The sequence below is a fragment of the Lagenorhynchus albirostris genome, chromosome 10 (genome assembly GCF_949774975.1).
Source record: "Lagenorhynchus albirostris chromosome 10, mLagAlb1.1, whole genome shotgun sequence".
Lineage (NCBI taxonomy): Eukaryota > Metazoa > Chordata > Mammalia > Artiodactyla > Delphinidae > Lagenorhynchus > Lagenorhynchus albirostris.
In genome coordinates this window covers 59,740,327-59,767,900 of record NC_083104.1, presented here as the reverse complement: position 1 = coordinate 59,767,900, position 27,574 = coordinate 59,740,327, and the positions used below count along the sequence as shown (strand labels likewise).

The 27,574-nt window shown below is 38.0% G+C and overlaps 1 protein-coding gene across 4 annotated transcripts in view; it reads left to right on the top strand.

Annotated features, from left to right (window-relative positions):
* The window catches only part of PRIM2 (DNA primase subunit 2), a 285,580-nt gene that overhangs the window by 78,656 nt on the left and 179,350 nt on the right, over positions 1-27,574 (top strand). Inside the window, exon 8 of one of the 4 annotated variants that reach the window (XM_060164101.1) lies at positions 14,106-14,334. The exons of the other annotated variants lie outside the window; for them this stretch is intronic. Coding sequence (XP_060020084.1) covers positions 14,106-14,141 — 36 coding nt within the window. The 3' untranslated portion in view covers positions 14,142-14,334. Of the gene's footprint in view, positions 1-14,105; positions 14,335-27,574 lie in introns of those variants that run through there. 4 annotated transcript variants of the gene reach the window in all.

The window sequence follows — 27,574 nt, the reverse complement described above, 5'->3', positions numbered from 1 at the left end:
TTTTGTCATAATTATATAACATTTAGAAAAGATTTTTATTCAGGTTCAACATAGTAATAAACTCTTTGTGAGTATTCACTGCGTGCCAGGCAAATGTGCAGGGGCAGAGGTATGATTAAGCTTTCAGGGTGAATGGTGAGGGGGGGCAACAGTGGGCAGAGATGTAAACAGTCCTCCTGCGCTGTGGTCTGTGAAAGAGCAGTGTGTCCTGGGTGCAGCGGTAGCACAGGAAAGAGGTGATGGACTTAGTCTGGGGACCGCAGAGAAGCCTTCAAGGAAGAGGCCAGCTCTGAGCTGAGTTTTGCAGGGCTCTTTTTGGATGTGAACAATCCCTTGACCTTGTCTTTTTTGGGGTGGGGGTTGGGGATGGGGAATAAGACCAGTATTAGTTGTCTTCATTTGTAAGTTGGCTCTTTGTTTCTTCCTTGTCCACACCCTTGGTTGATGTTTCTCTTCCCCGCCCTGTCTGTACAGGCAGGTGAGTACTGTCCAGATACCAGCTACTAATTCTGTACCTTCAAATTTCACTGCTTGTCTATTTAATTGCACACATATATCTGAGGAACTTGGCAGGGAGTGCAGAATACATCTTCTGATTTACATGCAATGAGAATCTTGTGTCTCAGAAATAAAAATCTTATTAAGGCTTAATGTTTTAATCCAGGTGACACAGAGAACTCTGTGAACTCAAGTAGGCAGCATATATAACATTGGAGTGACATGGAGAATGTTATCTGAAATGAGAGTATGTGTGAGTTCAAAACAAAAATAAAAACAGCAAATGAAAATTGTCCCCGACTAGTTGATACTAGAAATAATCAAGGAATGATAGAATTGAGAATCACTAAATGCACAGGTTTGGTTTCCCCTAAATTTTAAAAAAGGCACTAAGAATAGGAGTAAATGTTTGTGAGACTCTTGCTGTTTGTATAAAATCCTTTTTGTTTTTAATAATTTTATACATTGAGGGTGCATTTTAGAGCATGATATTAGGTGAGTTTCAGTATTTTCAGGCCTACATTTTAAATTAGAAGCCTATATAGAGTTACGAGACTTTAGTAATATGGAAGGCACTTAAGGTCTGGTTTAAAAAAAATTATGGTTGTCCTTGGAGCAGCAATGATTTTGTCCATATACAAGACTATATTTGTTGAGTTGCTAAGCGGTTAAGGGAACAGTGTCAGTGAGCAACTAAATTGAGATGTGAATGGGATGATAATCTAGAAAAAACAGACCTGAAAATGGAAAAAGATATAGAAGACAGATTTCTTTCTCATAAACTTGGAAACAGAAGAATCGCAAACAAGATTCGTAATCAGATAATCAGGTCCAGTTTTCACATTGACTATTAAAGGCTAAAATAATGGAGGGGAGGTGAAATAACATTCAATCTTTAAGGAAAAAACTAACTAATACAGCTTTGGATTTTGGCAGGGTGGCTATAATCCCAAAGAAAGAGAATAACAGTTTGCATTTACAGCCTTTTCTAAGTCTTTTGTAAGTACATTTTCATTAATCCTTCAGACTACTTTTGAGTTTTGTTTAAAAATTAAGAAGGGCTTCCCTGGTGGCGCAGTGGTTGAGAGTCCGCCTGCCGATGCAGGGGATGCAGGTTCGTGCCCCGGTCCGGGAAGATCCCACATGCCGCGGAGCGGCTGGGCCTGTTAGCCATGGCCGCTGAGCCTGCGCGTCCGGAGCTCCGCAACGGGAGAGGCCACAACAGTGAGAGGCCCGCGTACCGCAAAAAAAAAAAAAAAAAAATTAAGAAGGAAATCATTTCTACTTCCTAAGATGCCTGAAAAAAATTACATACTGAAAGTCATAGAAATTACTGCTTTACCTTGATGGCTTCAATGTTTTATATATTTCTCTCATTTTTTTTGTTTAACACTTTGGCCAAGGAATTTATCATTTGGCAAATATTTATCAGTTGCATAATGAGGGTTGGGCCTGAGGCAGTATGTTACATGTGCAGGTGTGCATGTGCGCGCGCACGCACACTCACACACACACACACACACAAATAAATTTGAAAGTGTGTTTTCCCCTTCAGTTCCAGGTGGTGCTGAATCATTCTTCTTAGGTCAGGAGCCTCTGAGCTTTATTTATTTTAGGTGGAGAATTGTCCTGCTTAGTGGTGGTGGTTGTGGTTATGGAGGCAGATTTCTGTTTATTAAGCACTTACTGGGTGCCGGACACTATTAAATTTGTTATATGCATTGCTGATTTAATCCTGTCAGTAGTTACTGAGCTGGTTATTAGCATGATTTTTGCAAATGAGGGAACTGAGGCTTTGAAAGGTTAAACAATTCGTCCAAGATCACAGTGCTAGTTAGTTGCTGAGCCAGAATTCTACCAGTGCACCTGAATCCTTGGTGCCCTGTTTGTGATCCTTCTTTGTGGGAAGTGGCACAATGATTCCTTTTTCCTTTTCTTTTTGGGTTATCATTGATGAGCATAAATGTGTCAGTCAGCACCTTACTGTAGAGCGATGGTAGGATTGGGAATTTTACTAGTTGGAAATATCTTAAACAAGTAGTTTCTTGCATGTTAGATTGCTCTGTTGACCGAGATCCTTTAATTCATTACTGTTTTAGAACAGGGACTTTGTAGTGTCTTTGTTTTAATTTTTATTTTTGTGACACAATATGATGTAATTTATACCAGCTCAGTCTTGGATTTGAAAATGTCAATAGATATTGCTGTTTCAGCCTTCTCTCTCAGTTACACTCTTTGTATGTTCACTCCCACTTTCCTGCCCATCCCAAAGCCCACCCACCCATGTCTTATATTCCATATACTCATCTTCTTATTGTCTCTTACATATTGTATGAGGGTTCAGGTCCACATCTTGTGTCTTTGCTTCTCTCATCCATATTTCTTCCCAGTATTTTTTTACTGTGTAACATGAAATGTTACATGTAACATGAAATTTACTGTCTTAACCGTGTTTAAGTGAGACAGTTGTATCTGGTTCTGAAAGTGCTGTGAAGAAAGCCCCAGTGCACTGCCCTTGCTGCTGTGGAACCCAGGTGGTTCTTTTTCTGCTTCTGGTGATGAACCACAGTTGTAGTTCTTAGTGCATGATCACAACTTTTCTCTTTTGTTTTTGTGGCCAAATATAATTTATGGTTCCTCCAGTCCCTAGTTGTAATTTCTACATGTACCGTTGCTAAAAGTACATAATACGTGAATGATTTTTTAAAAAATAATCTGTGAGTGGTGCTTGTTATTGGACTAGCCAACAATTTGACATTTATTTTGCCTTCAATAAGTTCTCACCTTCTAAAAATACAATATATTTGAACCCATTGTTTTACTTACAAAGAAAAAAATCTGTGTTAAATAGACTAGCATATCTTTTTGAAAAATATGGTATGGGACTTTGAAGGTTTCATATTATAGTGTTAAACGATTCATCTACTCTCTTGGCTCATTGTTTATTATGTTACTAGAATACTTCAACACATTTCAGACTTAATTCATAATTCAGTGTGTCTTGGGCGTGAATCCATTGTTCAGTGCATACACACACACACACACACACACTCTTACATACACTCTCCAGTTTTATTTTTTAAACTTTTCCCCTCATAACTCTTCTAGTTTATCACAGTGTTATGGTAAAAAAGATTAACAACCTACCGGAAGATGCAACTAGGCAGTAATAGGTAGTTTTTTTGTTTGTTTGTTTATTCATTCATTCCTTTATTTGCCTATGGATGTCCAATTGTTTCAGTATCATTTGTTGGAAAGGCTATCTTTCCTTTGTTGCATTGCTTTTGCATCCTCATCAAAATCATATTTGTGTAGATTTATTTTTGGATTATCTGTTCAGTTATAGTGATGTATGGATTTATCCTCTGCCTTTAACAGTCTTTATGACTGTACTTATATAATAAGTCTTGAAATCAGGTAGTCTGATTCTTCCTACTTTTCTTCTTTTTCAAAATTGTTTTAGCTGTTCTAGTTCCTTTGCCTTTCCACATAAATTTTAATATAATATTGTTTATGTCTTCAAAAAATCTTGCCATTATTTGGATAGAAATTGCACTAATCCTATATACCAACTTGGGAAGAATTGACATTTTTACTATGTTGCATTTTCCAATTCATGAACATGGTATGTCTCTCCATTTATGGGGATTGTATTTGATTTCCTTCATCAGTTTTGTAGTTTTCAGCTTACAAGTAATATACATGCTTTGTTAGATTTACAATAGGTAGTTTAGAGTAGCTTAGGCCTAATGGACAAGCCTTGTCTTCAGTTTAGATGATGTCTGTTATGTTAATATGTAGTTCTTCACTAAAGAAACATCCAAATGTTGATTATATTTTACTTTTGGTAGAGAACTTTGTTTAAGAATTAGGAGAAATTTGAATGCCGCAGTTCAAGTTAAGTACCCCTTGTTGCTTCACTGTAAGCTTTGTTAGTAGAAAACTGTTCTGTCCTTTATATGCATTGCAGGCTATTTTCTCTTTCTAGATCATCCTAAGGAAATTGTTAGAACTCCTATTCCCAGGTGTGTGTGTATGTGCACATGTGCACGCATACATGTGTGCGTGTGTGTGTTTCCCTAAAGGAACAATGCTAGTGACCTTCTTTGCTCTTACTAGTCTGTTTGCTTTAACTGTGCTTAGTATTTTTCTCTTTAAGGCCATCCTTGGCATCTGAGGCATTGAAACTGACATTTTGTTAAGAAATGCCTTACAATGGGGCCTCCTTTTCAGCAGCTGGGCCCTAATTCACTTAAGAATCCTTCACTCCTGGTTTCACAGTCTTGTTCTTTAAGGATCAGGTATACTTTTCCCATGACTATCAAACAGAAGCCATCAAACAGAATAGAAACTATTTGAAATAAGAGTGTAGGTTTTTTCACTTCTTAAAGATTTGCAGCATATTCTTGGAGAATAAGTGTAGTGAAGATTAGAATTACATATGCCTACATTATACCTTAGGTTAGTAATGTATGCAGGTTATATTTTAATGTTTATGATCTCTATTTTTTCTTTTTAATAATTGTTCCTCTTTTCTGTGATTGGGACTCTGCTTTTTATAAGTATTATGTTTGAATGTTTAAACTGGCTTCATTGAGGTATAAATTACATACATAAAATTCATCAATTTTAAGTGTACAGTTGGATGAGTTTTGACATGTGTGTGCGGCTGTGGGAACCATCACCACAGTCAAGATACGTAATATTTCCATCACCCCCCAGAATTCCTTGTCCCTTAAGCATTTAATCTCCTCCTTCTACACCTGGCCTTTGGCAAACACTCATCTGCTTTCTGTCATGATAATTTTGTTGGTTTTAGAATTTTATATAAATTGAACCATATAAATATCCTTCTGTATTTGACTTTTTTTGATCTGTATTATGTTTTCAGTATTCATCTATGTCAGTTCATATTTTGGTAGTTCATTCTTTTTTTTTATTATTGTGTAGTATTTCATTGTATGAATGTACCACAGTTTGTTTATCCCATCCCCACTTAATGGACATTTAGATTGCTTCTACTTTTTGGCTACAGTGAATAAAACTGCTGTGAACATTTGGGTAAATACCTCTGAATGGGATTGCTGGGTTGTAGGCTAAGTATGTACAAGGTATGTTGAATTTTATGAGGCACTAGGATAGAGTCTTTTGCATTTCCACCAGTAGTGTATGAGTTCCAGTTATGCTGCAACCTTACCAAAAGTTGGTATTATCAGAATTAAAGATTTTAACAATCCTAATGGGTGTGTGATGACATCTCATTATGCTTTTAATTTCCCTAATGACTAATGATGTTGACCATCTTTTCAGCCCTTATTTGTGATTCATATATCTCCATTGATAAAGTGTCTGTTTATATCCTTTTCACATTTTAAAAATTGGGCTGTTTGTCTTTTTATTGGGTTTTATGAGTTCTACACACACACACACACACACACACACACACACACACACACAGTTCTGTATATTATATATATACAGTTCTCTCTGTATAGAATTCTGTGTGTGTGTGTATATATATATATATATATAAAATTACGTCTGTATACACACATTCATATATAAATATGTATATGTGTGTGTTTTGTGAATATTTTCTCTGTCTATACTTGCCTGTTTTGTTTTAACAATTTCTTTTGAAGAGGAAAAATTTTAAGTTTTGATTAAGTCCATTTTATCAGTTTTTTCTTTTATGATTCATTTTCTATGTAAGAAATAGTTTGCATTAAATGGTCTTATTAGTTTACTAGGGAATGGAGAGAGTGATATAAGAGCCATGAGTCTCATATTCTGATTTCTTCAAAATATACCAACACTTCATAAACTTAGTGAAAGAATCTCAGTACTTACAAGCTTGCTTTTTATGGCCTATGTCATTGATGAAAGTTTTTTTGGGAATTACCTACCTGTTAGCTAAAAATAGGTGTCTGGAACACAGAGAGAGACCACACTAAGCCTTATAACTATGATATTGATCCACTCAAAAGTAGTAATTTGAAAGAAATGAAAGAAAATAGCAGTGAAACTCAAAACTGTGAAGGGACGGGCAGAAAATTTGGCCTTTATAGTAAATTTAATAGACAATACAATTTAAGAATGTGGATGATTGACAAAAACTTAGAGGAGAAGGAAAAGTGGAGGAGAATAAGTTTGAATTGACGTATGTTTTGGTGGACAAAAGAAAATGTGAACTTTTTAAAAAAAAAATATATATTTATTTATTTTTGGCTGCGTTGGGTCTTTGTTGCTGTGTGCGGGCTTTCTCTAGTTGCGGCGAATGGGGGCTACTCTTCGTTGCGGTGCGTGGGCTTCTCATTGCAGTGGCTTCTCTTGTTGCGGAGCATGGGCTCCAGGCGCTCGGGCTTCAGTAGTTGTGGCACGTGGGCTCAGTAGTTGTGCCTCACGGGCTCCAGGGCACAGGCTCAGTAGTTGTGGTGCACGGGCTTAGTTGCTCCGTGGCATGTGGGATCATCCTGGACCAGGGATCGAACCCGTGTCCCCTGCATTGGCAGGTGGATTCTTAACCACAGCGCCACCAGGGAAGTCCCGAAAATATGAACTTTTAAATAGAACCTTGGTGTATATCTTTTTCATAGTAAGTAAATTCATTTATAACCTCTTTGTTCCCACAAAACATCTGAGGCAGCTTACACAAAACACATTGATTAAAATAGTTAAAAAAAGAAAAAGGAAAGAAAGTTAGGACAAATGAACAAATCATAACTCTCAAGTGTCAATCATAGGATTGAGCTTTGTATTTGGCTATAAGCTTTCTGGGAATAAAGGCAAAAAGGAAACCAGTCATTTACATAGAAAGGAGGGGGCTGTACCATTTTCTGAAATCCGAGACATAAGAACTGTGCTGTACCAGATGAGTAAAAATTTTTACTGATGGAGGATGTATGAGTTAATATAAAAAATTTAAATCACCAAAATGATAAAATCTTTCAGTATATTTGAGACTCTAACGTTAAACACTGTAGTAGACATAAGTGATTTGAACTCTTTTTTTTCAATTTTTATTTATTTAATTTATTGAAGTATAGCTGACATATTAGTTTTAAGTATACAACATAGTGATTTGATATTTTGAGAGATTATACATCATTCAAAGTTGTTATAAAATATTGACTGTATTCTCTGTGCTGTATATTACATCCCTGTGATTATTTATTTTATAACTGGTAGTTTGTACCTCTGAATCCCCTTCACCTAGTTTGCTCTTGCCTCTACCCATCTCCCCTTTGGTTTGTTCTCAATATCCATGAGTCTGTTTCTCTTTTGTTACATTTATTAGTTTTGTTTTTTAGATTCCACATATAAGTGAACACACGGTATTTGTCTTTTTCTGTCTGACTTATTTCACTAAGCATAATACTCTTCAGGTCCATCCATGTTGTTACAAGTGGCAAGGTTTCATTATTTTTTACGGTTGAGTAATATTTCATTATATATATAGTATATACCACATCTTTATCCATTCATCTGTCATTGGGCACTTCCATATCTTGGCTATTATAAATAAAGCTTCTGTGAACATAGGGGTGCATATATCTTTTCTAATTACTTTTTCTGTTTTCTTTGGAAAAATACCCAGAAGTGGAATTGCTGGATCATATGGTAGTTTCATTTTTAATTTTTTGAGGAACCTCCATACTGTTTTCCATAGTGGCTGCACCAATTTACATTCCCACCAACAGTACCCGAGGGTTCCCTTTTCTCCACATCCTTACCAACACTTGTTATTTGTTGTATTTTTGATAATAGCCATTCTGACAGGTGTGATATGATATCTCATTGTGGTTTTGATTTGCAGTTCCCTGATGATTGGTGTTGTTGAGCATCTTTTGATGTGCCTTTTGGCCATCTGTATGTCTTCTTTGGAAAAATGCCTATTCAACATATGTATATGTATAACTGAACCACTTTGCTCTACACCTGAAACTAACACAATATTGTAAGTCAACTGTACTCCAATGTAAAATAAAAATCAAAGGAAAACAAAAGAAAAAAATGAAAAAAGAAAAAAGAAGAAAAATGCCTATTCAGGTTCTCTGCTCATTTTTAACCAGATAATTTTTTAAACTCTTTTTTATACATCTTGGTATTTATGTACTTATCCCATCTTTCTGTTGTTCATTGAGAAGATACTGTACTCTCAGCATTGTTGCCAGGGCTTTGAAAGGATACAGAGGCACTTAATGTTGTCCCTGTAACTTGAAAGCTTAAGTTCTAGACAGAAAGGCAAATGAACACAGGAAACACTTAGAAAATAATTACACATAAGCTCAAAGGTACTTGCTGTAAATACATTGATGTGGACTGTTACTGGATCTGGGTCTTGATGTATTTGGCTAAGTGGGAAATAAGTTGTGGGGTTGGTAGGAGTTCTGCTGCTGCAAAGGTGAGGTGCACCTGGGCTTCATCCTTTCAGTTCAGTTCAGAGCCCAAACAACATTGGACTGGACAATCAGAGGCCACTTTCATACCCTCTGCAAAGGATAATCACAACTGATACCCATTAAAGAACATGAATATTAACATGAATATTTTTATGACAGTTTAGAAACATAGATTGAAAAGATGAGATGGTTCTTTTTCATCTTTAAACCCTCAGTGTTTACCATATTACTTTGCGTATTATAAAGACTTAATAAACATTTATTGAATGAATGACTAAAAAGAAAAATGGGGAGAGAGGTGTTCTATAACCATTTGTAAGAGAAGTAAAATATTAATCAATAAAAATAGAAACCTTTTTAAAGAGTTTTAAAAAAAGGATTGGATGATGAGAGCTGTTAATTTTTCTAATACAGTTATGGTGACAACTTGTCAGTATTGTGTTTGTTAGAATCTAGTTTATCTTTGGGACTTAAGTGAAACAATACTAATTTATAGAAGTTGTATGTACTTACAAAATAATCCCATGTGTGAAGTCACTTGTCACTAACCTGGCAAAGAAGCCACAGATTTCGAATAGCTGAATGTAGTTGCAGGTGAAGCATTGCTCCTTAATTATCAGAGTTCTTTTATTACCTTCTTTATTACCAGTCAATTTGCTGGACTGTTAAATATTTGATATTTCTGGCACCTAGTATAGTGTCCAACAGCATATATGCAGTGTGTAAACAAATGTTTCTTAAGTGCTTTCTACATATGGGATGTGGAGTAGAAGTGGTTTAAGACAGGATTCATTTTTTTTCTAATTTATTTTTTTAAAAAATTATTTTACTGAAGTATAGTTGATTTACAATGTTGCATTAATTTCTACTGTACAGCAAAGTGATTCAGTTACACATATATATACATTCTTTTTCATATTCTTTTCCATTTTGGTTTATCATAAGATATTGAATATAATTCCCTGTGCTATACAGTAGGACCTCGTTTATCCATTCTATGTGTAATAGTTTGCATCTGCTAATTCCAAATTCCCAGTCTCCCCACCCGCTTTGGCAACCACAAGTCTGTTCTCTATGTAAAACAGGATTCTTGATACAAGTAGCTTATGTACTCTTCCAGTTGATATGAATAGATACACAAATAACAACTAGTATAGCATTGTAAAAACATAATTCAACAGCTATGCCAGTTTGGAGAAAGAAAGGGATCTCTAATTTGTTAAAGGAAACACTGATTAATCTTTAAAACAAAGATAGAAATTCATTAATTTATTCAGTCACTTTTTACTGGTTAAAAAAAGAAAAGGAAGCATGCATCTTTTTGCACTTCTTTTGACAAGTATGTGTGCAACCATCTAACGCCTTGCTAATCCGTTTGAACACAAAAATTGTAAATCATTATTTTAACAGGAAGTTAGCCTTTTGCAAATAGGTGAATATTTATAGCCAGAAGGTTGCTACAAGGCAGCTCTTATAGTGTCAAATAAATGCTAAAAAATCCTTCACCAAAGAATAGGAGGTATTTATAAATAAGAAGGCTTAAAAATGTCCATATACAAATGCCATAATAGTAAAATTGAGTGGAGAAGATAACTGGGCAGAAGACCACATTTACACTAGACAAAATGTAGGGGAAATTTTAGGGAGGAAACTCATGTAGGGAAAATTTCTATTAGTCAAAGGGGATTTTAGGTAAGAAATCTAGGTCTAAATTAAAAAGATAAGGGATGAATTTAGAGGGAGGATAAGGACTGAACCTTGGGATAGTAATGAGATAAGGTCATGTTACCTATACTTTTAAAATAATTAATTAATTAATTTTTGGCTGTGTTGGGTCTTCATTGCTGCATGCAGGCTTTCTCTAGTTGTGACGAGTAGGGGCTACTCTTCGTTGTGGTGCACGGGCTTCTCATTGCGGTGGCTTCTCTTGTTGCTGTAGGCGCGCAGGCTTCAGTAGTTTCAGCACACGGGCTCAGTAGTTGTGGCTCATGGGCTCAAGAGTGCAGACTCAGTAGTTGTGGTGCATGGGCTTAGTTGATCCGCGGCATGTGGCATCATCCAGGACCAGGGCTCGAACCCGTGTCCTCTGCATTGGCAGGCAGATTCTTAGCCACTGCACCACCAGGGAAGTCCCTCCTATACTTTTATATTCTTACTCATTCATTAATATTTCATGATAGCCGCCTCAATCCACAGTCTGTAAAGAGCAACTTAGGAAATATTTTTCGTACTTAAGTTTGCCTAGTTGTCAGAAAAGAGATAACTTATTTGCTTGCCAAACCTGTTTTTTTTCCCAGGTATCTACTCATACTCACATGTACAAGTGATGAGGATGATGGGGAGCCAGTTGTAGGTCTCCTTCCTTCTGAGGATGTGCCTTAGGGCACTGAGATGAATTATTCTGGAGCACATTTTCCACAGTGCTTTCTGTATTTGTACACAGTTTACTTCTCTGAGATGTTCAGTTTTCCAAAGAATTAAATATTTGATATGAATTTTATATGCACATGAGTTGGTGGAGGTGGCACAAGGTGGGCTTTGACGTGGGAGAATTTGTGAGGACACGGGTGCAATATTCAGGTTTGAAGTTCTGAGAACCCAGAATGGATAGAAGGAGAGGGGGGAGTGTGAGCCACGTGCCCTTGAGCTTGGCCGTTGTTGGGGAAAGGCTGGCCCAGGAGGACAGGGCAAGGAGAGTGTGGGGAGTTGCCATCAAAGTCTAGTGTCCAGAGGGTACATAGCACTCAGACTTACTCCAGACTGATGTCAGTGTCCAGGATGGTTCACTGGTGTATGAGATACAACAACATGAGTGTCTTCTTACTGCCAATGCTGCCAGGTCTGTGGTGACATTGATACAGTTTTGGGTTGTCTCCTTGTGTGGAGGAGGAAGTAGCTATGGCTGGGGGAGTGGATGTTGGTCTCAGGAGCAAGGGTGGTCTCTCCGGGCCTGGTGACTGGCAGTACCCAGGCAGGGAATTTGGGCTCCAGCCAAGCGATCTGGGCGCCGGAGTGGGTCCCATTCCAGTAAGTGCATTGAAGTGAGCTCGCCCCAGTCTGGCAGGGTCTTGGACAGAACCCTTGTGGGCCTGGAGGCAGGGGCAGGAAGGACAGGTGGGATATAGTAGTATTTGCGTTTATATTTAACCTCACTTTTTGAATAGTCTTTTTATATTTGGGCAAGTTTTCCCAATATAGATCTAGCCTTGCTAATGTAGGAGTCAGTCTTGCCAATATGGAAAGCTGTACTCAAATTTTCATCCTCTTTTGTAGCCAGATTTATAGGCATATGACTTAGACTTAACCTGTTAGACTCACTTCCAATGAGACTTCGGTTAGAACTGAAGAAGCAGATTCTGCAGAGAGCTTCCACTTGTGCTGGTGGAGGTGGGGGGTGGCAGCAGGGACTTCCCAGTGGTCGATTGCAGTGATGGCCATTTTCTAATCACTCCTGTATTGTGACATGGTTGGGACTTTGTTCCTGGAAGCTTAACTTTGACCGTATTTCTTCATCTTCCCAATGATTTTGTGAGATGCCCAGTAATCTCTTAAACTCCTTTTCTGCTAATCAGCCAGGGTCAGCTTCTTTTGTGTTCAACTAAGGGCCATGGCTGGGCCTGGCTTACCTAGGAGATAAGGCAGCAAATGAAGACAAGGCTTCATCAGAGTCCACCTAGTAACTGGCTGCAGCTGAGTGTGTGGGGTCAGCCAGTCAGTACCTGCTGCTGAGTAGGAGTGAAGCTGGCTAGGGATTAACTTCCACATCCACCAGGACTCATTTCAGATTGCTTTTTGGGGGTGAGTTGGAACAGAAATGGAAAACAACTGTGTTGATAATTGGTCTGTTTGGCTATTGAGTGTATGAAACAGTGATTTTAGTTTTGGATATGTTTAGTTTGAGGTTCCAATAGAATTACTCATTTTTGGAGATATCTGGCATGTAACTGGAAATGCAGTTCTAACATTCAGAAAAGCGATAGGTGATACAAGTGATTTATTCAACTCACGGTTCTTTCAAGGCTCTGTTGAAGTTGGATGAGAGCAACATGGAATGAGGAGAGGAGGGTTGAGGGCAGGCCTTGGGGAGTGTTCATACTTGTGGGGAAGATTGGGGAAAGAGAGCATGAAGAAGCCTGGAAAGAAGTGTTCTGGAAGGATGGAAGGGAGCTCAGTGGGTATGCTGTTGGGAAGCTGAAGGGAGGTAGAGAGCTCCCAGGAGCAGGTAGGAACCAGCTCCTACGAAGGGCGTAAAGATAGAGGAGAGGCCTTCGGTATTTTTGTGACTTTGGAGAAAGTCATGGAAAATAGAATAAAACCTTACAGTAGCAGAGCGAAGGACTGAGGTAATATCTGGAACAATAGAGGTTAAGTGGAGATTCTGGTCAGATATTGTTAGACAGATTTGGAATCTAAATCATAAAATAAACTATGAAGCTAGGGAACAACCCATATCTTTGTCCTTAACAGTTTTTTATCAGGAGTTTTTTTAATCAGGTTATTAATAAGTTCATCTGAGTCATTGCACCGATGTATCATATCCTTTTGTTTTAATGAGACAACAGCTCTCTAGTGCGGAAAATTTGGGAAAATATTCTGCTTTACGATTTTAGTGTTCATTGAACATTATTATGTAAGCTGTAAACAAATGTTAGAGAACTTAAATGTTTGTGACATCTGTGTTTTTATCATGAATGTTAGGTGTTCTCTTGTATTACAGTGATCATTGTTAACTGTTTGACCTCGCTCTATATTTCTGCCAGACTATTCAATGATAGCTATTTGCATTCTGTCTTTTCTTCCTTTTTTTTTGGTGATATGCGGGCCTCTCACTGCTGTGGCTTCTCCCGTTGCGGAGCACAGGCTCCGCACGCGGAGGCTCAGCGGCCATGGCTCACGGGCCCAGCCGCTCTGCGGTATGTGGGATCTTCCCGGACTGGGGCACGAACTCATGTCCCCTGCATCGGCAGGCGGACTCTCAACCACTGCGCCACCAGGGAAGCCCTTTTCTTCCTTTTATTCTAGTTTTTCCCCATCCTCATGAACAGTGACTTCATTATTATTGAATGAGAGGCTTGACTGCTGTGGTTGGTTAGAACCTCTGCGGTTCAAGATTTTCATTTTTTCTGCATTTTGAAGTGCTGTCTTTTTATATTTTCATTTTCTCTATTTTAAAGAGCTGTCTCTTTATGTTTGATATTCTGATAGAATTATCTACTGAAAATGAAAGTCTGTGCTCCTTGAATTCTGGATTCAAAATAATCATCTAGAATAGATATGATACTAGAGCAATATGAAAGATACCAAGATGCCAAACTTCACTTACAAAGGTTTATTATCAACAAGACTGGATCTTGATTTGTACCAGTCTTAAAAATGTATCTTGCATTGTAATTTGAGCTACGGTATTTCATCAGACATACAGTTTAAATTTATAGGATCCTATTTTTTGCCTTAATTCATGTCATCAAATAGAAGACACTAAATTCAAAAAGTGTTTCTTAAAATAAAGATATATTTATATGTTCTGTCATTATTTTTGTGCAGTGTTTTAAAATGAATTGTTCTTAATTTGTGGAAGATGATCTGAATATAATTACATATCATAGAACTTTAAGGATTCTTCAGTGGTCGTCTAGTTCAGAATCTAAACCCTCCTATAAATTATTCCTTTATGTACATGAAAGCTTAAAGTATCTTTTAGTTATTGGTTTTGTCTGTGACCTGATCCTAGGCAGCATACATGGTGGTAGAGTTAACTCCTGCCCCGTCCCCAAGATGAAGGAGGTGAGGCCCGGCAAGGCTGACTTGCACCTGGGTGGCATCTGGTGAAGAATGGAGGTCTGCTAGGGGTTTTGAATTCCTACCCTGATATCTGTCTTATTTTAATAAATTATTCTGACAGAGATGTTTATAAGATAATTCACATGTCTAAAAATTAAATATTTTTAAAATGTTTTTTGTCAGTAGCTGTATTGAGTTTGGTAACTACTGAAATACAGAATTTTTTTTTTTTGCGGTACGCGGGCCTCTCACTGTTGTGGCCTCTCCCGTTGCGGAGCACAGGCTCCGGACGCGCAGGCTCAGTAGCCATGGCTCACGGGCCCAGCCGCTCCACGGCATGTGGGATCTTCCCAGACCGGGGCACCAACCTGTGTCCCCTGCATCGGCAGGCGGACTCTCAACCACTGCGCCACCAGGGAAGCCTCCAGAATTTTACTTAGACACCAAGTTGCTATACCAAAAAAAACCCCACAAAACTTTTAAATCATTTTATTAGAACTCATATGTCAGAATTCAGTGGCAGTAATACCATTTACATTTTTTCTTGATGGGATTTCCCTGTAGTGTATTGCTAGTCTACAAATGACAGCATTTTATGCTAAACAGGTTTTTTTCCTAGATGCAGCAGAGCTCTGTTTACACTGTGACCTTTCAGAATAAATTGGCAAGCATGTCAAAGCTAAGAAGTGTTGGAAAAACAGTTTCTTGGCAGTGAATCTTTGGGATGCTCCATTTACTTGAAATTTTAAACAATGAGCTAAAGGACCATGTTGAAGCATGAATGTTGCAAAATGATGATTAGTGAGGAGCTTGTCACTTGGGATTCACTTCAGGTCCTGTTTACAGTGTTAGCCCAGAGTTACTCCTTGTAACACAAATGGATGATTTTTATAATATGAACACACAAGGTTAGTATAGTAAGGTAGTAATTAAGCAACACAATAAAAGCCTCATGTCCTTTGCCTTTTTCACTTTGAAGTTGACTTGTTAGCCTATCAGAAAGCTTATTTTCATTTCTTCATTAGTGTTGTACTGAGGTTTTGAGGTATTCTGACAATTTATATTTATTATATATATGTATATATATTCTTTTTTTGTCTGAAAAGTTCTAGGTTTAGGAACATATTTTAATAGACTTTTATGTATTTTCACATAGTTCATCATTATTCAAATAAGCATGTATATAAACTTCATTTTAGGCCAGTGAGCTGAGAAATGCTGCAGTTGATAATATATAAAATTAAGCAGGATCAATATGTTGATGGTTAACACGGAAGAAATCTAAAAGTCCCCAGTGCCAAATATGAGACAACACAAACTTTACATTAGACCCTGTTGTCCTGAATGGGGTTGAGGGTAGGAACCTTGACATTTGGAACAATGTGAATGTAGTGGGTGAGGCTGTGGTGAAGTCGGGAAACCTGAGGGCAGCAGAATTGGGTCTGGTAAGATATCCACAGTCACTGGGCTGTAGGATTTAAGTTAAAGATATAGGGCCTAAGTCCTTTTGAGATAATTATGGTGAAGGAGCAAACTAAGCTTGGTACGTGCAAAGCCAGGGGAAGCTTCACGTTGCCTGAATGAACAGTTTAGTGCTGAAGGACCAGGGCTGTCGTGGAGTAGCTCCTGGAGCAGTGCTCACTGTGGGGAAGGGTGCAGGTTAGTTCAGTAATGGTCCCACAAGCCAGACAGTCAACCGGTTAGTGCAGGAGCTTGAAGAGTCTGTGTCTGAAGGTGGACTTAGACATTTTGGCTCTGTTTGGAGGTCCTTCTTGTGTGTGCCTGTGTGTGTGTGTGCCGTAGGCATGCCTGTGGGTGCACATGGGGGTGTGTGTGTATCCCACAAAGTTTGGGCTTGATTGAAGCCCCATCAGTTCTATTCAAACTATGTACTGAGCATTTGCTTTTTAATACCTTATTTCCTAGGAGTAGCATTCTTGTGTTTTGACTTTGGGCTGACCAGAAATCTTTGTCTATGAGGCCAGCTGTGGGTGGATGGATGCAGAGGTAGAGATGGGTGTGTTTTAGCCAGCATGGATTGTGAAAAAGCACATTTATTTCAGTAAATTACGAGAAAAACAAAACAAACAAAACATGGATTTAATTTAAACATTAGATACTCCCAGAAAGTAGAGATTCTTTTCACTGTTTATTTACTCAGGTTAGCTCTCTGGAGTTTAACTAAAAGACCAACACAAATACTTGTTTGTCACAAAGACGTCTTACAGTGAGTGCTTGAAGTAATATACCTTATTAATGAGGATAGTAAAAGTTTTTTAAGCTGCATCAAAGGAGAGATTAAACAAAATTGGAAGTCTGGCCAGAGAAAAACAACCGGATTTTATATATTTAGTTAATTATATGAGAACAGATGCAAAAGTTATGAGCAATTGCCTGACTCCGGAAGATAACCTGAGAAAGTGCTAAAATAAAGGTATTTAAACTTGTAAAGTAATTGGTAAATAGCAGATCAAGGGTAGAGATCTTTGCAATAGCTTCACTAAAAGACTCTATCAAATTTGGGAAACTCTTATATTAAGGAGATTAAATTACCATTAAATCAAAGAAATGCTTACACAGTAATTCTGGTCTATAATTTAAGGGGATCTTATTTATGCAGAATAATACATTAAAAAAGCTATCAAGTTGGATAATTCAAATTAGAAGAGATTGGAACGTGCATTTCTCACTTATGTTACTTCACCTGATGCTAAAATACTTTTTTCATCAGCAGTCTTTATGAAAAAGTTATTATTAATCTTGATGCAGACAGTATAATTTGAGACAACTAAACTATATTATTATGAAATGAGCTAACAGGAGTCTGTTTGGATCTTTTATATATTTACAAACAAATGCTATTCAGATAACTAAAAAAAAAAACGCTTGAATGGTGTTCCCTCAAGCACGAGGTAGAGGAATAATGAATGAATGAATGAACGAACAAACAGACATACATAAAACATTTTTTTCTTGGTTAAGTAGGTAACTATAGAATTATACTTAGGAATAGTTTTGACTTTTCAAACTTTTCTGACATAAAGTATGTACTGTATCTAGTTGTTTTGGTCTGATTTTATATTTAAATTATATTTTTATTTCCTTTCCTTTTTGAGCAAATAATATTTGTTCATTTGATTTGGATTCTAAACACATTTTTTTTCATGGAATTATTTTAAATGTTTCATCGTGTGGTCTAATTTATAATAACATTAGACATTCGACTCAAAAGACTGGAAATCTCCTTTGAGCATGTGAAACATGTGGTCAACATAAGTTTAATGGTCTCTTTAAAGACCAGATAATTCTCAGAAGCTAGAAGTTGTTAATAGTCCGGGTAACGAAGAGGGTCATTTAGGAATACAACTCCAAGGTGCTTTCAGGAGGCCAAGGATCGGACAGACAGAGTGGCAGAAACAATAGTAAATCATGCTTTTCAAAAATAGTGTACCTTCTTATTAATTCATTTTCTCTCCAGTGGTCAGTTGAAGTGTTTTAAAATAGATGGAAATTCAGAATGACAGGGTCTTTTAGTCAGATATAAACCTTTTTGTGCCCAGAATGGACTCTGTACCTAGGCTTCAGAGTCAGATATCAGTTTTATGTTATGAAGGAGTTTTAAAACTTATGTATTGTAGACAGCTGAGTCAGCACTTCTTTTCACACAAACATTAAAATTCAAGTGTGAGGTTTGAAGATATGTAAAGTAGCTCATGTAGTATTTACTAGGATATAATTTACATATAATGAAAGTCATACATTTAAACTATACAAGTCTCTAACATTTGGCAAAAGTATACACTATGTAACTACTACCCTAAACACAGTATAGAACATTTCCATCTTCCCAGAAAGTGCCCTTGTGCTCTTTGTAGTAATTCTTTCCGGTTCTCTGCCACAAGCAACCACTGATTTTGAATGTTATTGATTAATTTTACCTGTTTTAGGATTTTATATGCGTGGGGTCATATAGTATGTATCCTTTTGTGTCTCATTACTTTTGCTCAGCAAGATGCCTCCATGGTTCATCATTTGTTGTGTTTTATTCCTCTTTATTGCTGAGTAATATTCCATCATGTGAATATACTGAAATGGGGAAAAGATTTGAACAGGCATTTTACAAAGACATATATATTAATGGCCTATAAGTATGTGAAAAAGATCCTCAGCATCATGTGTCATACAAGGAAGTGGAAATTAAAGCCAAAGTGAGAAACAACTGCACACCCTCTAGAATGGCTAAAATTAAAAAAACGTTCACGCCAAGTATTGGTGATCAAATTGTATTCTCATGCATTCCTTTTGGGGGTGTAGAATGGTGCAGCTACTTTGCAAAGTAACTTGGCAGTTTCTTATAAAGTTAAACATATACTTACTGTATGATGCTGCAATCTCACTCCTAGATATTTACCCAAAAGAAAGCAAGCCATATGTGTACATAGTCTTGTTCATGAATATTCATAGCAGTTTTATACATAATATTGATAGCTCCAAACTAGAAACAACCCAAATGTCCACCAACAAGTCAGTAGATCAATACATTCTGATATAGATTTGCTTTTGTTTTTGTACCTGAGGTTTGTCCTTGGCAAACTTAGAAATGTGTAAAATTTTCAGAAATGTAATACTGCAAGATTCTTGAAAAAGAAAAATAGCCAGGTCTTTGTTATATCAAAAACTACAATAGAATCCTATTTCATTTCATTCCTAACATAGTATAAAACAGTGGCTCTCTGCATTGTGTATGTGACCTATAGTAAGCTGGAGAACCTGATTGAAATTGTGGCTCAGCCATGTTCTGTCTATCTGAAAAGAGTTCCCTTCTCCTGGGTTAGAACTGAATCATCTACAAAATGAGATGGACTTCTGTATCCCTGGCACAAATTGGCTTAAATAATGAAGTAGTTTGTTTTGTTTCCTCTCAGATTCTTTCAGTCTTAATTTTGTTACAAGCTTTATTTTCCACATTTCATAAGTATTCAAGGTGATTTGGGGAATGGGTATGTCAAGAACTGTTAGATTGCTTTAAACCAAAAACTTTTCAATTGTATTTTAACTGTATCAAGTCTTAGCCTTACTGAATTTATATCACTGTTGTCTGTATTGCAGTCATAATCATTTTTGGGTTTGTGGTTTATTTATAAATGAAATTAAGCTGTATTGTATGAATTCTTAAGGATGATGAATTAAGAGCCGTGTTAGGACTACTTACTCAAATGGTAGAAAATTGTAAGATCAGAAGTCAGAATTCCTGGATCTTTTACATATGGTTTGTGTATTGTAATGCTGCTTTTTCTTGAAATAAGAATACTATAAATTTGAACCTCATAAATGAAACTTTGCAGATTAACTGCAAATTTCAAGCTGTTTCAATTAATTTAAATTTGTATGGAAAACTCAAATAGTGATTGTTTCTTAAGGGGACTCAGAGTTCTGTGGCTACATCTAGACAGTAGAGAAGCTAGATTAAAAACTAACTTAAAAAAAGCCACTTATTAAGTATGTGGCTTAATTTTAGACAATTGGAATGGATATACATTTTTTAAAATCAAGGATTATTTATACCCTGGAAGTGGTTTTCTTAAAAAAATTATACACACAACAGATGTGTTAAATTTGTCATTGTCATATTGCTGACATGTAATCAATTACTCTCCAGTAATTGAATATGAATCAATACCAAGACTTAAAGTTGTTTACTTTCCCTCTCTACCTTGCTTCATTGTTTCTAAAATTAAATCTAGGGAGAATAAAATTAACAAACAGAAATTGGTGTGAAATTGGTCTTAAAATCCTGGACTATATATTTCAAGGTAAATTAATGGAGTTCTCATGTAAAGGTATTTTGAAGAAAGAAATAATAAAACCATTAATAATATTTGCCTAAAACATTGATTCTCAAATTTTTTCTACTAGGGCTCCCTCTCCAGGTTTTCTCAGCTCCTTGACAGCATACCCATACTACTGTGGTGGGACTCGAGTGTTCGGGGCGGGGGGTACAGCCTGATGTCACAGTTGTTTCTTTTGGGGTGTGTGGAGGGAGGGCATGAACTTGGCAGTACAGCCACTAAGCATGGTTCTCCAGGCCTCCCCCCGAGAGTCTAGTAGCTATGAATATTTACTTTTAAACATTTTATTTAGGAATGGTTTTAGACTCATAAAAGTTGCAAAAATAGTGCAGAGAGTTTCTGCTGTACTCCTCACTTAACTGTCCCCAAAGATAACACCTGACGTAACCACAGTACTATTATCAACTAAACTACAGACCTTTTTTCAGATTTCACTGGTTTTTATGTGTACTCTTTGTATGTGTGTATGTTTGTGTTCTGTGAAGTTTTACCACATGCATTGATACTTGTAACCACTGCAGTCAGGATGCAGAACTTTTCCATCAGGCTTAAGAAATTTTCTCATGCTACTCCTTGATAGTAATACCCTTCCTCCAACCCTGGCAACCACTGATATGCTCTCTATCACTACAATTTTGTCATATGGGGAATGTTATATAAATGGAAGCATACCATTATAGGCTTTATTGTGTCTCCCCAGAATTCACATGTTGAAACCCTAGCATTCAGTACCTTGGGATATGACTGTTTTTGGATACAGGGCCGTTAAAGGGGTGACTGTGTTAAAGTGAGACTATTTGTATGGGCCCTAATCCAATCTGACCGTTGTCCTTATAAGAAGAGAAAATTTGGGCACACAAAGACACACCTGGGGTGCATGCACTCAGAGAAAAGACCCTGTGAAGACAGAGAGGGCACGCGGCCAGGAGAGGCCTCAGAACCAGCCCTGCTAACCTTGATCTTGAGTTTTTAGTCTCCAAAACTGTGAGAAAATTGATTTCTGTTGTTTAAGCCACTCAGTCTGTGGTATTTTTTTATAGCATTCCTAGAAAAACTAATACACACAGAGTCTATAACCTTTTAAGATTTTTAAAAATTCAACGTAATTCTCCATCTACTAGTGTATCAGCTGTTCTTTCCTTTAATTGCTGAGTAGAATTCCACTGTGTGGATGTTCCACAGCTTATTTATACACTCACTTGTTCAAGGACATTTGGGTTGCTTCTAGTTTTTGGCCTTTCTGAATAGAGCTGCTGTGAATACTCATGTATAGGTTTTTGGCAGAATGTACGTGTTTATTTCTCTAAACACGCAGGAATAAGATTCTTGGGTCATGTGGTAAGTGTATGTTTAACTTTATAAGAAACTGCCTAGCACGTTTCCAGAGTAGCTCAACCATTTTGCATTTCCACTGGCAATGTGTGAGAGTCCAGTTGCTCTGCATTCTTAGCAGCACTTGGTATTGGCAGTATTTTTTTATCATTGCCATTCTATTGGATGTGTACTTGTTTCTCATCATGGCTTTAATCTGCCTTTCTGTAATGGCTAATGACGTTTAGTATCTTTTCAGTTACTTGCCATCACTGTCCTCTTTGGTGAATAAGTTGTTTTTGATTTTAGTTCACATGTAGAGCATTGCAAGCCTGGAGTCAGGGCCAGAAAGTTGACCTTGAGGATGGGGATGGAGATCATTTGACATTAGGGGACGTGGGGCACTCTAGAGGCTGGTGAGTTGTTAGTTCAGCCACAATGAAGTAGCCCTTTGAATTGAGTTCTGCACTTCAGGTCTGTCCTTGGTGCTGTGCTTTGTGTTGTGATAAGACAACTTAGTGCTTGAAGGAGAAATCCATCTTGCTGGAGACTGTTAAAGTGCATGAATGTTATTCATGAAGGTAATCGATGAGCTGATTCTACCCCTTCACCCATTTGCTGGTAGAGTTATACGGGTTAGTTGGTAAGTAGCTGGGAAACTATACTAGAGTCCTGAAGACACTGGATTGAGGTCTGAGTCTATAAATAAGTAGTGGTAAAACCAAAGCAATTTTATATGAACTGTTAGCTTTTGACGTGAGTTTCTCACATCTTGAAAAGCAAGAGAAGCAAGTTAGACTAAAGGAGTAATACATGTAATTAAATCCCATAATGTAGGTTTTGAAGATTATTTGGATAATGAATAATGTAAAAATGTATCCTCTGTTGACTTCAGGCATTTTCTTCAAATAAGCATATCCTAGCTTTAATGGGACTGGTTGCAGAATCAAAACAGAAAAGCTTTTGCATGTTTTGAAGATAAACTGTTTCAAATCAGACCACTTTCTCACTTAGTAGTCATAATGTTATGGATTTTGTAGATGGCAGTTTTAGGGACAGGTTTCAGAGTGAATGCTCCTGTGTTCGCACACACACATAACCACATGCAAATGCACACATGCAAATGTAGGTACACACAGAGGCAGCCTTCCTTTGGCCTCTTCACCTCCCTGTCCTCTGGATTGGATGCTTCTCCTCTTTGCCCCGGCTCCCTTCTCTAATGTGTCCAGGTGGAAACTGGTCAGTTACTGTGCTTGTACCTGCGGTGCTGTGGGCCACACTTGGAGAAGCATTCACAGAGCCAGACCATCCTTCTCCACTTTATACAGCAACCATGAGCCACCGCTCACAGGCTGAATGTGCTTCCTGGGGCTCTGCCTGTTTCAGTCGTTAGTGAGTAGACTGTCTTGACATACACTGTTACAGAAAACTTGAGCTGTTTGTTTTGAGAGAGAAGCCTAGTATTTGATCACTATGCATTTAATGATGTTTTCATATAAAAGCTGCTGAGTGTGTGTTGGTCTTGTGACCCAGACCTGGCTGTGATAGCTGCGTTTTGCTCCTCTCAACTCTCTCCTTCCACTTTTGAGCATAACATGGGCACTTTCTTTTAAGTCAGGATTAAAAAATATGTGTGTGTGTGTGTGTGTAGGTTTTTATTTCTATGTCTATTTTGGACCTGAAATAATAGAATTGTATGAGTAGTTGTGGCTGAAAAGCAGCAAGACTGAAGTATCTTTGTAGATGTGGGTTTACCGTAGGAACTGTAAGATATTAAAACATTTATTTTCTCCCTTAATATGGATATAGCCTATTCCAAGTAATATGTTATCACCAATTTAGCCTTTGTAAAGTTAAGTAAGATGAATGGAATACTGGCATTTGGGATTTCTTTTTTGTGTTCATCTACTTTTGGCATAAATGAACTTGAAAGTATGAGAAATGAGAAAAGCTTACATTTTGAGTGGTAGATTATACAGTTGCTTTCATGAAAGAAATTTTCTTAGATTCTAGTAAAAATACAGCTTTTCCTAAATTCTTCTACCATTAAGTGCTTGCTGACTCAGGGGTTGGCACACTATGGGGCCACAGACCAAATATAGCCAGCTGCTTATTTTTGTAAATAAAGTTTTATTGGAACACAGCCATGCCCATTTGTTATGTATTGTCTGTGGCTCTGGTGGCAGAATTTGAATAGTGACAGAGATCGTGTGGGCTTCAAAGACTAAAATATTTGCTATCAGACTGCTGACCCCAGTGCTAAATGATAGCACAAAAAATGCATATAAATGTTTGTTTTATTTTAAATTGTGTTGAAAGACTAGAACTCTTTTCTGGTTAAAAAGTTAAGCTGTCACTTACACTGAAGGGAGCAGGGCACATATGTTGGCAACTTTGGGGATCCTTTCTTTACCTTAACTAGTGATTATGTATAACCTTAAACAGCTGGAAGTTTTAATCATTGAATAAATGTGACAGACCAGTGTCTTTTAAGATGTTAACAGTTAAATTATACAAGACCCTCAGAGCAGGTGGTTGGAACCATTTATTTTCACATTTTATTTTTCTTGCTCCACAGTTTATAGCAAATTATCTTATGTTTTATGATTTGGAAATCAATTTTTCCCCTCAAAATTTTTTTTCAAAATTTATTTTTTATTTTTTGAAGATTTATTTATTATATATTAATTTATTCATTTTTGGCTCCATCGGGTCCTAGCTGTGGCATGCAGGATCCTCGTTGAGGCATGCGGGATCTTCCGCTGCAGCTCATGGGCTTCTCTCTAGTTGTAACATGCGGGTTTTCTCTTTAGTTCTGGCATGCGGGTTTTCTCTTCTCTAGTTGTGGTGCGCAGGCTCCAGGGTGCATGAGCTCAGTAGTTGTGGAGGGCGGGCTTAGTTGCCCTGCAGCATGTGGGATCTTAGTTCCCTGACCAGGGATCGAACCTACGTCCCCTGCACTGTAAGGCGAACTCTTTACCACTGAACCACCAGGGAAGTCACTGGAAATCAATTTTTAATTTTTCCTTTACAGCCTGAGTGAGCCTGTTTTGTGGCATATCTGGAGAGACTTGGGTTTGAATCCTGCTTTTTCCGCTTAATAGTTGTGTGGGCAAGTAACTTCTCTGTGCTCCCTTGTAAAATGGGGACAGCAGTAAGACCTACCTCATAGGGTTGTTGGTTTCATACATGTAAAGCACGTAGTACAGTGCTTTGCATATTGTAAGTGCTTACTGTATGTTGTTGTCAGTATGGTTTGCTTTTATAATACTTTATTGAAGCTTCTCCAGTCACAAGGGGGCAGTCTCTGTTATTGAAAGCAGTGTGCTTGGATGAAGGTAAAGCAATCAGGAATTTTCCCTGAACCCTTAGCTCTTTCTGTAACAACAGTAACTGTCAAATGATGCCATTCCTATGAGTTATCAGAGTTGAAAACCAACGAAGCACCTGCATTTCTGAAGTAACATGAAGATTATCCGTACAGTACAATCAAATTTAATTATTGAGTGACAGATTAATTGAGGCAAATGCTTCTTTTAAACACTTGATTTAATTTTTCTTTCTGTTGCCTGCTTTCTGCCATTTATATATTTTTCTCTACAGCTTGAGCTTCTGAAAGTGTGGTGTGCCTTTTAATATGTCAAATTCCTGGGTCTCTGCTCTGACCTTACTGAATCAAGATCGCTTGGGATGGGCCCCAGGTGATTCTTATGCACACTGAAGTCTGCGAACCGGATCTGGGGACAAAGTGATTTGAGATGCAAACGATTGAGTTCTCTTTTCTAGTATTTTTGGCATGAGGCTGCACTCTGGAGGAGAATGAATTTCTGTCAGTGTCTTAGGATTTGCTGAGCTTTGCACAGGGCCTGTGGAGGAAGGCCATCCAGGAGGCCATGGGGTCTGAACTGTGGACCGTTCTTCCTCTTTCTTGCTGTCCTGGCCTGGGACTCCCTCCAGTCCCTTGGATTACTCCTTCCCTTGACCTCCAGATAAACTGCTTGCACTGAGCTGACCCTGTTAGGACAGCCTGATAATTTCTAGGGAACTTTGGAGACTAAGCAGAAAACAGATACTTAAAGGAAGAGACAAACATTGTGAAATGTAGGCTTCTGCTTCTAAGAATTCTAAAGAAGGATGTGAGGAACCTTTGGAGGCTCGGCTCCCTTTCTTCTAGCAGCTGGTGTAATGTGCGTGGCTAGACTGTCTCCAGGCTTCGTCCCACGCTCCTGCCTTCTTTATTGCCACATGGAGGCCATCGACCTGCTCATTTTGCTTCACTTCAAGACAGTGCTTACTGTTGGTTTACTTTAAAAATTTCCAGACTCCATAGATCTTCCCAATTTAGCTTCAAGATCCTCACCAAGTCAGTATTTCTTTGTCAGTCAGGGGTGATTAATACTTAAACAATCTTAATAAATACTAGATTTGCTACTCCTTTACTTTTCTGGAGCATTCCATTAGTATAACCCCCAAAATGAGTTTTCCTTTTCCTTCCCTTCATTAAGCCCTCCACAGAGGGAAGCATCACAGTCTAACCGTACGTTATCTCATGTTGTTTGTTGTGTAACGGTCTTCAGAATTGGGCCCAGAAGAGGAAGGGTGAGGTGGTTTTTCTGACTTGGGTCTCCTGCCCCATGATTGCAGATGCTGAGTTACTCAGTGACTAGTGCTGTAGGATTTGCCTCTGTGGGAAGGTTACAGGTGTGGCCAGGGAACCTGCATGTTGGGAGGGCCTTTTCCGTGTCCCCTGACTCTGGAGAGGCCCATGTGTAAACTATTCTATTTTTAAAGTCTCTAAGAAAGACAGTTTCACAGCCTGTCATGATAATCTGTTCCTTTTTCTTTTTCTTTTTTTTTTTTTGCTGTACGCGGGCCTCTCACTGTTGTGACCTCTCCCGTTGCGGAGCACAGGCTCCGGACGCGCAGGCTCAGCGGCCATGGCTCACTGGCCCAGCCGCTCCATGGCATGTGGGATCTTCCTGGACCAGGGCACGAACCCATGTCCCCTGCATCGACAGGCGGACTCTCAACCACTGCGCCACCAGAGAAGCCCTCTTTTTAATTTTATTTGTTTTTTGTCTGTGGTGTGTCTTTGTTGCTCCGCGTGGGCTTTCTCTTCGTTGGGAGCGTGGGCTGCTCTTCGTTGTGGTGCGCGGGCTTCTCATTGAGGTGGCTTCTCTTGTTGCAGAGCATGGGCTCTAGGCAGGCAGGCTTCCAACATTTAATTTGCATTATAGATTTTAATGCACTTCTGTAACATCATTAAGCTGATTTTTTGAAACACACATGAGGTTTCTTTTAAATAGTTTCTTAATGCTGATTGATTAAACTTTTGGTCCGTTCTGACTTTGAGATCTTTCACTGCTCCCATGTTTGTGTGACTAGACATTACCCATGTCACTTCTGGGGCATTTAATCTTTTAATCCATCAGTGGGCTTTTTTATATTGCATGAGTATGGTGACTGATCATTTTTAATTTAGAATTCTCTGGAGCTGCTGATTGATTCTTCTTGGCAGCAATTGGCAAATTACATTCAGATTCTAGCAAAATTATGCCATCCTCTTTTCATTAATAAAATTGGGTCTAATTTCAACTTGTAAGTTTTAAATACTTCTCCTGTCTCCTCCTTTTGTTCTTTTCCCATCTTCTCTTTTCATGTTTGTCTCTTCCTTGGATTCACTCTCTTCTCTTGTGTGTTAGAATGAGGAGGCTAATATTTGGTTTCAGAGCT